Genomic DNA, 11,798 nt, shown 5'->3' on the forward strand with positions numbered 1-11,798 from the left:
TTTGAAATTTAGTATGCAGATTTCAGGGGTGATAAATCGATCTAGCTAGGATTCATTAAAAATATATATATATGTCGTTTTATTCCTGTTTTTAGACAGTGGAAAAATGGCTACAATATCACTAATGATATTCTAAAATATGAAGGTAAATTTTGGAGTAGCCTATAAAGTTTTAACAGCTCAGGTGGGAAATCGGCCGGTCGGGACCGGCTGAAAAAACCCCGGTTCAAACCCTCACGTCTGCAGATCGATTTTTTCCCCTTTTTTAACCGACTTCCAAAAAAGGAGCAGGTTCTCAATTCGACTGTATTTTTTTTAATGTATGTTACATCAGAACTTTTGACCGGGTGAACGATTTCGACAAATTTTGTTTTAATCGAAAGTTGGTGTGTGTTAATTGGTCCCATTTAAATTTATTTGAGATCTAACAACTACTTTTTGAGTTATATCTAATAATGCGTTTTTACTTGACGCTTTTTTCGTCGACCTACGTTGTATTATACCACATAACTTTCTACTAGATATACCGATTTTCATAATTCTTTTTTAGTTGGAAAGAAGATATCCCTAGTTTGGTACCATGATAAGGAAACCAGGATGTGATGATGGGATCCCAGAGAAATCGAGGGAAACTCTCGGAAATCCGCAATAACTTTTTACTGGGTGTACCGATTTTGATAATTTTTGATTTATTCGAAAGCTGGTGTTTATCATGTGGTCACATATAAATTTTATCGAGATCTGATAACCACTTTTTGAGTAATCTTTGATAACGCGTAGTTACTTGACTATTTTTTCGTCGATCTACGTTGTTTTACTCGTCGATGTAATTGAAGTCGGTTTTTTTTTTTTCGTTTGCGAGCAAACACAATTATTTCTAATTGCACTCGTGATTTTTTATTTAAATAACCAGTTCATATTTTTTATTATTATGTCAGTAAGATCAAAAAATATTATTTATATTTTAGCAATATGTAATTCGTATTTAATAAATTATACGATTCGAAAGTGATTTTGAAGCCTATTTGAATTAAATTATTTTGATTTGATTCTATTATATGAGATATTTCTATTCACAAATTATTATTAATAGACAATTATGTTTGCTCGCATACGAAAAAAACCGACTTAAACGTAAGTAGACGAAAAAAATTAATAAACGCACTAGTCGTCACTACGACTTTCGAGGATTTCCCCCATTTTTCTGGGATTCCAGCATCAGATCCTGGTTGTTTATCATAGTACCTCACTTGGGATACATATCTCCTTTCCACCAAAAAAAGAACTATCAAAATCGGTTCATAAACGACGAAGTTATCCCAATATACATTAAAAAAAATACATGCATGCGATAAAAAGCACGTGTGTTATTTACAGTAATAAAAAAAAAAACAATAAGGCGCATACAATTGTAATAGAGCAAAATCTTAATATTATTTAATTATTCTAAGAACAACTACTTCATCAAAACACACCGAACCAGTTTTAATACTTTTAAAAACGACGAGTTCGCGCTTAAATTTTAATTTATGTATTAAATTACTTTTAACACCAATTACAATATGTATTTATATTTTATAGTAATCTTGAATCCGGGTAATCTTCTGTTAAATTACAAAACTTTTTTTTAAATTCATTAATTAGTAAGTACTACACATTTCCGCGGCTTCACACGACTTCATTATCGCACTAAAATTTACGACTCAAAATGCTTCTCACCCACCTATGAGTTACAGAATGACGCTTTAAAGCCTACTTCCAACAAATTAAATAAACATTAAAGTGGTAAAAAGATTATTTTGTAGCAATTTCGAAGATTATTTTACAATCATACTCTACGTATACGTAAAATGCGTTTTTCGCTATTTTCTACTAGATGGCGCTAGTTGTACATTAAATCGCGCTATAACTTCGTCACACGTATGCTATAAGTACTATTGTCTGACTTCACATCGTCACCGATTTTGATGAAACTTTCATGTATTTTTGAACGCTTGTACCATTATAACCTGATGGATACAGCGCACTAACAAAAAAAATATTTTGAATCATAAAATACTTACATCTTATCTAATAAAAATGATTGTAGCACAGGACTTACATAAATAATGTAAGACAAGTTAAGATCAAAGGCACAATAGAGGTTTATTGAAAAAAAAACAGGGTTTAATAAATGTTCCATATAATACATAAATAAGTGTCTATTGCAGAAGGTTACAGGCTATAATACATCATGCCATGGACTTATAAGCTCATAACAGTACAGATGTATGAATAAACGCGTTTGTAACTTTTATTGTATGATTTTGAACTTGTAGCGTCGAAAATTATAATCAACTAGCTGTGCCGCGCGGTTTCACACGCGTTATATCCAGTAAAAAAAGCCTTTCTCGGAAAGGGACTATGTGATGTAAATGAGAATGTCATACATCACATTTGTTTCTTTTACTTGATAATTATACTGCTACAATGTTATTTTAAAACTGCGATATCTCCTAAGATATTCATTGAAATCGAATGATGTAAAAAGCAATTTTGTTTTAAATTAAATAGTTGTGACGAATAACGTATTTATTTGGATAAAGATTTATATCATGTTTATAAAAACGCCTTCGCAAATAATGCATTATTTTAGAACAAATTTGGTTAGCATAAAAAAGGTTATAGTGAGCCAACCTTAAAAGATAGACACATGCTGTCGCGGACTTTTTTAGAACTTTTGAGGGGGAACAAATTTGTCATATATGATTTTTTCCAAACTTTCTCAAAAGGAAAAAAATCCCACTTTTGAAACATTCTCCGCTCCTATTGGTCTTAGCGTGATGATATGATGTGCCTTCCTCGATACATGGGCTATCTAATGCTGAAAGAATTTTTCAAATCGAACCAGCATTTCCTGAGATTAGCGCGTTCAAGCAAACAAACAAAGTCTTCAGCTTTATAATATTAGTATAGATTATTTTAGGCGATATTATATATTAATATTAATACCAATAAATCATTGACATAAGTCTCACAATATTTATAAAAGAAATTGACCCATCAATCCTATCACAAATTTAGACCTAAATAAAATAATTATAAACAATCCATATAAATCATCTTTACGACCTAGTAAATAGAGTTCATTCCGTAACACAATAGTAAATCTAGTTGTAACTTATCTTGCTCTACAGGTAGGTTTGGGTTCCTCTCCAACCTTGACATTGCAGATATTGATGGTGTTTAGTATATAAACCGGGTCGGGAATGAGACGCATCATTCAACGATCGGAACTTCAGGCAGCAACATGAAATTGGTACGTATCAAGACCTATTATTTCGAAAGGCTCTCATTAAAATCAGTCGAGCAATTCGCGTACAGACGTTTCATGTTTCGGGTTTTCTAACTTTGGTGACTAATATACAGAAAAAATGTTAAATTTTTGACATATCTGTAATTATTTCTTTGTAATTAATTTAAAAAAAAGTCTGCTTGTATTTACAATATTTTTTTAACTCAAGCTGTATTCTAGTCCTTTAAAAATAATATGTCAACTAATGTTTTAATCATTGTAATAATAATTGATTTTAATGACTAATCTCAGTTCTTAAAATATTTTAAATATTATTTATATTATATATGCAAGCTTTTTAACATTTTTTATAAAAAAAAAAAAAAATAATAATAACAATCAATAAATACGACATTCAAATACCCATATGGACCAAATTATTGTATTATAATAAAATAATATATCTTATTATTATAACAATTAATAACTTATTAGTTCATAATAAAATAATATCATAACAAAGCAAATAATCATAATAATATATTAGTTTATATTTTGGTATTGTAACATGATTCATTCTTCATTGGTTTCATCCCACAACGTGTAATATAAATTATTGTTTACTTCAATAGAGGCCATATTGAGTATAATGATAAATTATTCTTTTCAAAATAGCTCATAGCTAAGTTTAAAGCTCGTGTCCTTGTTATATTCCAGTAGTTGTTATATTAATTATATTATTATAATATTATAAAAAATGATTTGATGTAAATAGTAATTGGGTAGTTATATCTAAAAAGCACAAAGCTGTACATGGAATAAATAAATAAAATTAAAATTTCAATGATAAATTACACACTGAATTATGGAACATTAATAATTACATATTTTTTAAAATTTTTAAAAGTAAAAATTAGTTACTATTTATTATAAAAATAAACAAAAGTTTAAATACTTTTAATTATCATTTACAATCACAGTAATAATTGATTTTTACCAACTAAAATATGACACATACATATGTTTGAGATCTAATTTTATTATAGTGAAACAACTTTTTCGGATTTTATCACGGTTAATTAAGTTTTTTACATGTCCGACGTTTCGGATACTTTACAGCAACCATGGTCACGGGAAGACTAATTTTATAATAGACTAATTTTATAATATAGCAAAAGGTCTTGTTAGGCTTTTATCGATCTCGCTACCATCCCGCTCGAGTTAGAGTCGAAAGTTAGAAACTACCTCTTTATAATATTAGTATAGATGTTAACGTTTGAGAGTGTATATGGATATTTCTTACTCTTTTACCCGAAAACTACTAAACTGATTATAATGAAATTCGCTATATAGACAGATGAAGACCTAGAATAACACGTAGCCTACTTTTTATCCCGATATTTATCTGAAATTGTGATAAATATTTAAGTATTCAATAATATTAAAAAAATAGGAACCAAAGGAAAGACTTGCTGCTAGTTAACATTTAATGCGGAACTGAGTTACCTACATTGAGCATAATATTATTTTAATACAATAATTTTCATAGTACCCGCACTAGTCGGTACTTATATATATATCAGATTGAATATGACACGGGTAAAGCCGCGTAGCGTAGCTAGTGTGTTATAATTGTTAATATTTTTAAGTCTGTATTTTCCTTTAGATCATTTTAGCTTCCATTATCGGCGCTTGCGCGGCTGCAGTCCTTCCAGGATATGTAGCTCCACAGTACCGCCCCTACTACCAAGCAAGACCTCGCGCTGCCCTAGAAAGGAACGCTGCCATCTTGAGATCTGTTTCCGATGTCAATGAGCAGGGATATCACTTCGCTTATGACACCGAAAACGGTAAGAATTCTACGATTTTATTATTTAAGAGATTGTATGCTTTCTTAACTACGATAAATTGTGTATTTAAATAATTATGATATTACTAAAATAATAAAATGAAAAAAAATATATAATATAAATTACAATTACAATTTTAAATATGAAAAAGAAAACTGAAAAATGATTCATGTTTTAATTTTTTAATTTATTTTCGGATTAAGTTCAGTTAAAACAAATTACATTTTAAATAGTACGTATAAATAAAAATAAAAGCCCTAGTAAGTACTTTGAATAATATTTTCCTCATAATTATATTGTCATTCCCAATATCTTTATAATATCTTATATATTTTATTAATTTATATAAATCTTTAATAGTAAAATTATATAAAATTTACATTAAAACTGTAAACGATGAAGTTACACATAAAAATAATAAATTCTTAATCATTTAACTGCATTTGAAACCTCATTTTTTTAATAATAATATTACAGTCTTATGTGTCAGTGTGAGGAAATGCTAACATAACATAACAATACACTTTATTGTACACAAAAACAGAAATAATACATATCAGATTGATTTTAACAAAGTATCATAAGGTACAAAGGGCGGTCTTATCGCTGAAAAGCGATCTCTTCCAGGGAACCTAGGGGCAGAGGAGATGGCAAAAAAAATATAAGCCAAAATAGAAAGCGCCCTCCGTATTCCTTACTAAGCATACACACAAAACTTGTTCCCAACGAAATCAGATTAGTTCTTACACAAGTACAGATAACACAGTCGAGCTTAACAACAAATGCAATAAGCTTAAAGTTTAATTAAATTCCGCCCAAACGCCTCCAAAGATAAACATGTAAATTGATTGGATTGTATATTTAATTGGAATCCAATTTACATAAACGTATCTAAAAATTTATTAATATTAACTGATGTAGAATTACAAATATGTATAACAAGGTTAGCGCTACGAAACGATGCTTCGGTTTTGTAATCGATACTTTAAAGTTTTTATTTTATTGTATAATATAAAGGTCGCTTAGATCTTGTTGAGATAAAAAGTTTACGTATTTTGTTTTGATGTTATAAATAAATAAATAAAAATAACTTTATTCAAATAGGCTTCAAAAGTACCATCGAATCGTCATGTGACAAATTCAAATTTTAATTATCGTTAAGTGAAGCTACCACCGATCCGAAATGTAGATTCTGCAAAGAATAATCGTCAAGAAAATCGAATTAAAATATAAAAAAAAAACTATGTCATAAGTCTATACGGTTTTTTAATTAAAAATGTTATAGTCAAAGCATATTACTCTGTACTAAATAATATAATTATATACTTAGTACTAGCTGACCCCGCAAACGTTGTTTTGCCATATATTTTATTAACCTTCTCAATCCCCCCCCCCCCTTATAACTTACGGGAATGAAAAATAGACGTGAGCCGATTCTCAGACCTACCCGATATGCACACAAAATTTCATGAGAATCGGTCAAGCCGTTTCGGAGGAGTTTAACTACAAACACCGCGACACGAGAATTTTATATATTAGATAAAACAAAGTCACCTCCCGCTGTCTGTATACTTAGAGGAAGATTTATATGTATAATACATGCATAATATAGTAGAGGAACGCTGATAGTTTTAGAGGTATCTTATGTGATGTCGTAAATAAACAAATTTTTTGCGCTTACATTACAAATATTTATTTTACATTTAGTATCAACATTGCACCCGTGCGAAGCCAAGACGGGTCGCTAGTATATGATATAGATGTGTGGATTTATTGGTGTTGTCTTTCATGCAGAATAGGTGGTATCTAGTCTCCAAACATAATATAATAAATATATGGTGCTCAGCATTAGTTTATCATAACGTAATAATATCATACGTAAAATAAAAAAAAAAATCTCTTGACTGCCTCAGGACGAAGTTTTCAAAAGATTTCCCTGTTCCATTCCAGGAATACAAGCTGAGGAAACTGGCGTCGAAGCTAACGGCATCCAAGCTCGAGGCGGCTACTCCTACGTTGGTGATGATGGTCAGGTCTACAGCGTTAGCTATACTGCTGATGTGAACGGCTTCCAACCGCAAGGCGCTCATCTGCCAACCCCTCCACCTATTCCTGAAGCCATTGCCAAAGCTCTGCAAGAGAACGCTAGGGACGAAGCAAATGGAATTTTCGATGATGGTAAGTGTTATTATTTCATTATACAACGGTATCCAACAGATAAAAGCTAACGATGTATTTTAAATTTTAAGATATTTTGTTACTTTTGCTTTTTCATCATAAAATTACTTATCAGACGTATAATTACAAACAGTTAATTCAAAAGTTGTAGTATTATGTTGGTGGTCTATATTAACTACTAACAATAATATTTATCAACAACTTATATGTGAAATAAATTTTATCATCAATCGGTGAAAAATACCCTGAAGTCTAAAGAAAGGTCCTTTCGTAACTTTGTTATTAAATTGGTACAGATAACAGAGGCTTAACAATAAATTCTATGATACTTGACGGTTTAATTAGATGGTTCCTAACCATATATCGTGGAACTAATCCTTTCACTTGTGGTATATTATTAAATTTTACGAACAGTAATTCCCATATTTTACATCATGAATCAGTTAAGATCTTTCAAATAAATTAAATTCTCAAATAAATACATATTATGCTGGAAGCTTAGTTTATAATTCATAGACTTCTAACACAACTTTGTCAAAGTAACATACGCGGAACTAGAAATCACGTCAAATAATACAAGATTTTAATAAATTAAAACTTATGTCTAGTTCCCAATCATTAACCTATCAAAGATATTAATAATTACTATTATTACATAAAATACCAATATTAATTATTAATAATTTACGATTAAAACGACATTTATGACGAGTTTTATGAAATTATTTAATAAATCAAAATGTTAAATTACTACAAGGTTACAATTAAATGATGATAAATTTGTCTTTTATCTGTTATCGGCATGTGATTATTTTTATCTGACATCAAAAAAGTAGGAGGTTTTCAGTACAAATGTATTTTTATATGTGTTCACTTCAGCCTGTAATATCCCACTGCTGGGCATAGGCCTCTTTCTCAATGTAGGAGAAGGATCAGAGCCTACTTACTTACTTACTTAGAGCAACAATGGTACTTCCGTGACCATGGTTGCTGTAAAGTATACGAAACGTCGGGCATCTAAAAAACTTAATAAGCCGTAATAAAATCCGAAAACGTTGTTTCAATGTAATTATTATTTTATTTATATTATTCCCACAAAAGGAAGTCTATCCCTCCAGTGCTTATATGAATAAGCACTTTCGCCATTCACAATATTATCATCGATCATTACTCATTTCATCTTTTACGAATTCCAGGTAGTTACCGCGCGGGTAAATACGACCCTGGCGTATTTGGCGTCAGCGCCTACACTACCCCGAGGTACATCGTGCCCTACCGACAACGCTACTAGACGACGTCCGTGCCATCGATTAGAATTAAGTTTGTACAGTGCAATGATTATGAAATAAATTGAAGATCATTTTATAATTAATGAGTTTTATTATATATTCAAATTTTATTGCTTATAATTGACGACGCATTCGCGCAGTGGTCACAGCACTGGTTATTTCGCTGGCCATATTGTTTGTCGTAGTCTGGGCGTTTGTACTTACTCATGTATTGTGCCAGACCCCTGACATAGGAGTAAATCCTACCCCGGAGGCTTTATCCGGGCCTACCGCCGGGGCGAGGTGGTGAATGCTAACGCGACCCCATCTCGCCCCACCCAGGCGGACGACTGCTCACACGTGGTGGTTTTTAGTCAGTAGGAGTCTGACATAATCCTCTGGCGCCCCTGCGCTGGAGGGTATCCATGATGGATTTTCCCTACGTAAAAAAAAAATAGGAGTAAATCCTAGTGGGAGCCGTTGAGTGTATAGCGTTTGTTATAATTGTATTTGAAATTATAGTCGTTTATTATTATTATTATTTTCATTCGTTAATTGGTTTAAAATATATCATGAAAAATATTTATTTCCGCAAAATGGTTAAATTTTTTGAATAAAATTAACACCGCAATAATAAGCTCAAAGGTTTACCACAAAACATTGTTTGCATCTAAACAATATATAATGGAATATCAGTATAAAGCTATAAATGTATATTTTAATAATACAAGCTTTTAATGTGTTCCCAAAAGACGTGAATTCTGTAAGGTTGATGTACTTCCCCCGTTCATTATTCCTCATCATCATCATATAATACTAAACATATTTACTAATTTGTAATAATCATCATCATCATCTCTTCAGCCTATTGCAGTCCACTGCTGGACATAGGCCTCCACAAATTCGCACCAAAAATGGCATGAACTCATGTGTGTTGCCCATAGTCACCACACTAGGCAGGCAGGTTGGAGACCACGGGGCTAGCTTTGTCGCACCGAAGACGCTGCTGCCCGTCTGGGTGTCGTAAAAGGCGAGTAAGGGATAATAAAGTTCCACTACCACCTTGGAACTTATATAGTCACCCGATGGCGGGATAACCATCCAACTGCTGGCTTTGAAGAAAAAAAAACTTCCCCAGTTATGCAGCTCCAAATTATGAGAACGATATTTCTGCTGTACCCTATCATAAATAAAAAAGAGTGTGTTTTAAACTACTAATGAAGTAAAATTTCTGCACAATAAGCCTGCACTATGTCTTAGATATACAAAACGTAACTGGCTATGAGAGAACGAGAGAAAGAAAATGTGTGCTTGCACCTCTGTCTCTCGCTCTGTACGTCTGGTCCGATTACACTTTTCGTATGTTCTAGTTGCACATTCACCAGCTTACTCCTTAAGTCAGGCGTGCGTAGAGATTTACTTCAAAAAACGTTTTAAAACATATTTCAAAGGAAACGTGCAATTAGCAAACTGAAATAATGCGTTTCCGACAAGTCCAGTGATAAAATCTACTTGTTTTGTTATACGCGGTTGAATAATTGCATCTTGTTTTATTGTTGACTTGACGAAGCGTATTAAGTTATGATCACTTTGTTTGAGTGTCAGCTCACGTGTTTTTACCTGTGATAAATATATATTTGGAGTATGAGTCCTTAAGGGACTATATAATTGACGTGGCATGAAAAAATAGAGGAATGATATTCTTCTTCTTCTTCTTCTTGATTCATCATTATCATCATCATTACAGCCTATACAGTCCACTGCTGGACATAGGCCTCCACAAGTTTACGCCAAAAATAACGTGAACTCATGTGTTTTGCCCATAGTCACCACGCTGGGCAGGCGGGTTGGTGACCGCAGTACTGGCTTTGTCGCACCGAAGACGCTGCTGCCCGTCTGCGGCCTGTGTATTTCAAAGCCAGCAGTTGGATGGTTATCCCACCATCGGTTGGCTTTATAAGTTCCAAGGTGGTAGTGGAACTGTGTTATCCCTTAGTTGCCTCTTACGACACCCACGGGAAGAGAGGTTCTTTAGTGCCGTAGCCACACAGCACCTTCTTGATTAATGGCTTTCAATAGTGCCAAATGAGCACAGATGATTTCGCCGATGTCAGGTAGAATGGAAAATACACGAAGGAGATTGACCGGTGCGGTCGAGGTTACAACCTTCGTTAGGGAATAATATTCTATTAAGCAAATGAAGCTGACAGTGACTCCGACTGAGAATGACGTTTGACAGCTCTTAGTCGTTTATGTAAAATATATGTAGATATGGTACTAAAGCTCCTGGGGGTGATTGGGGATAGGATCGGCGCGTTTTCGATGCTTCTGGTTTTGCAGACGTCCATAAGCTACGGTGATCGCTTACCATCAGGTCGTACGCTTGTTTGCCGACCTAGTTATATATATATAAAACCTGCATGTACAGTACCGATACGATCAAGTATGTTTTTGATTTTATAATTATATTTTATTCGTAATGGTTTGATTCATTTAATATTTTATTTTTTAAATGTCATCTTAATCGTCTTTGAAGTACATTAAATTATAGTCGCAAGTCGGAAATGAAACACATACATTTTTTTTTAAAGCAAATAGTGCTAAAACGTACCGCCTTATGGCTAGCGTATACCGTAGCCTGTGGACGCCTGCAACATTTTGATCTTACAAGACGTGTTACCGAATCTGTCACTGCTGTGAACATAACCTCAGGAGCTTTAGCTGACTTACTCAACACAGGAACACAACAATATTTGAGAGCGGTATTAGTTTGATTAGATCACTTCCTAATTGAAACTGATTAAAAAAAAATTGTCGTAGTCAGTTTTTTTTTTTTTTTAATTTATTCCATTTTTTGTAAACATTTTTGAATAAATCCTAATGGTAAACAAAGGTTGGGTAACACAAAAATGAAATCGTACATACATTTTTTGTGATTTAGGGGTAACAATATATATTATATAGGTATATTCTGAAATCTCCCTGAATCCCCTCCCCACAAGATAAGTTTAGTATTTTTTTTTAATTCTTGAATCATGGTGTCCGAATCCTCTAAATTTAATTTATATTTTTTTATGTACCTCTGTGTGTCGCTCGGGCCATTAAAAATAATCTAACGACATTTCAAAGTGTAGTGGAAATACATACTACATGCATACACACACTTAAAGAAACATTATCCTCCTTCTACAGGTGGATAAAAAAAGTGATGACGCTTTAGCACAATGG

General features: G+C 32.5%; 1 protein-coding gene across 1 annotated transcript; it reads left to right on the forward strand.

The window, feature by feature from the left end:
- Positions 1-3,203: 3,203 nt before the first annotated feature.
- Positions 3,204-8,670, forward strand: LOC123661908 (cuticle protein 3-like). Its single transcript, XM_045596842.1, has 4 exons — positions 3,204-3,298; positions 4,941-5,124; positions 7,075-7,302; positions 8,499-8,670. Exons 1-4 carry the CDS (start codon positions 3,290-3,292, stop codon positions 8,591-8,593), a joined length of 516 nt encoding a protein of 171 aa, XP_045452798.1. The 5' UTR covers positions 3,204-3,289; the 3' UTR covers positions 8,594-8,670.
- The last annotated feature ends 3,128 nt before the right edge of the window (positions 8,671-11,798 follow it).

This window comes from Melitaea cinxia, chromosome 17 (assembly GCF_905220565.1).
Source record: "Melitaea cinxia chromosome 17, ilMelCinx1.1, whole genome shotgun sequence".
In the NCBI taxonomy this organism is placed as follows: domain Eukaryota; kingdom Metazoa; phylum Arthropoda; class Insecta; order Lepidoptera; family Nymphalidae; genus Melitaea; species Melitaea cinxia.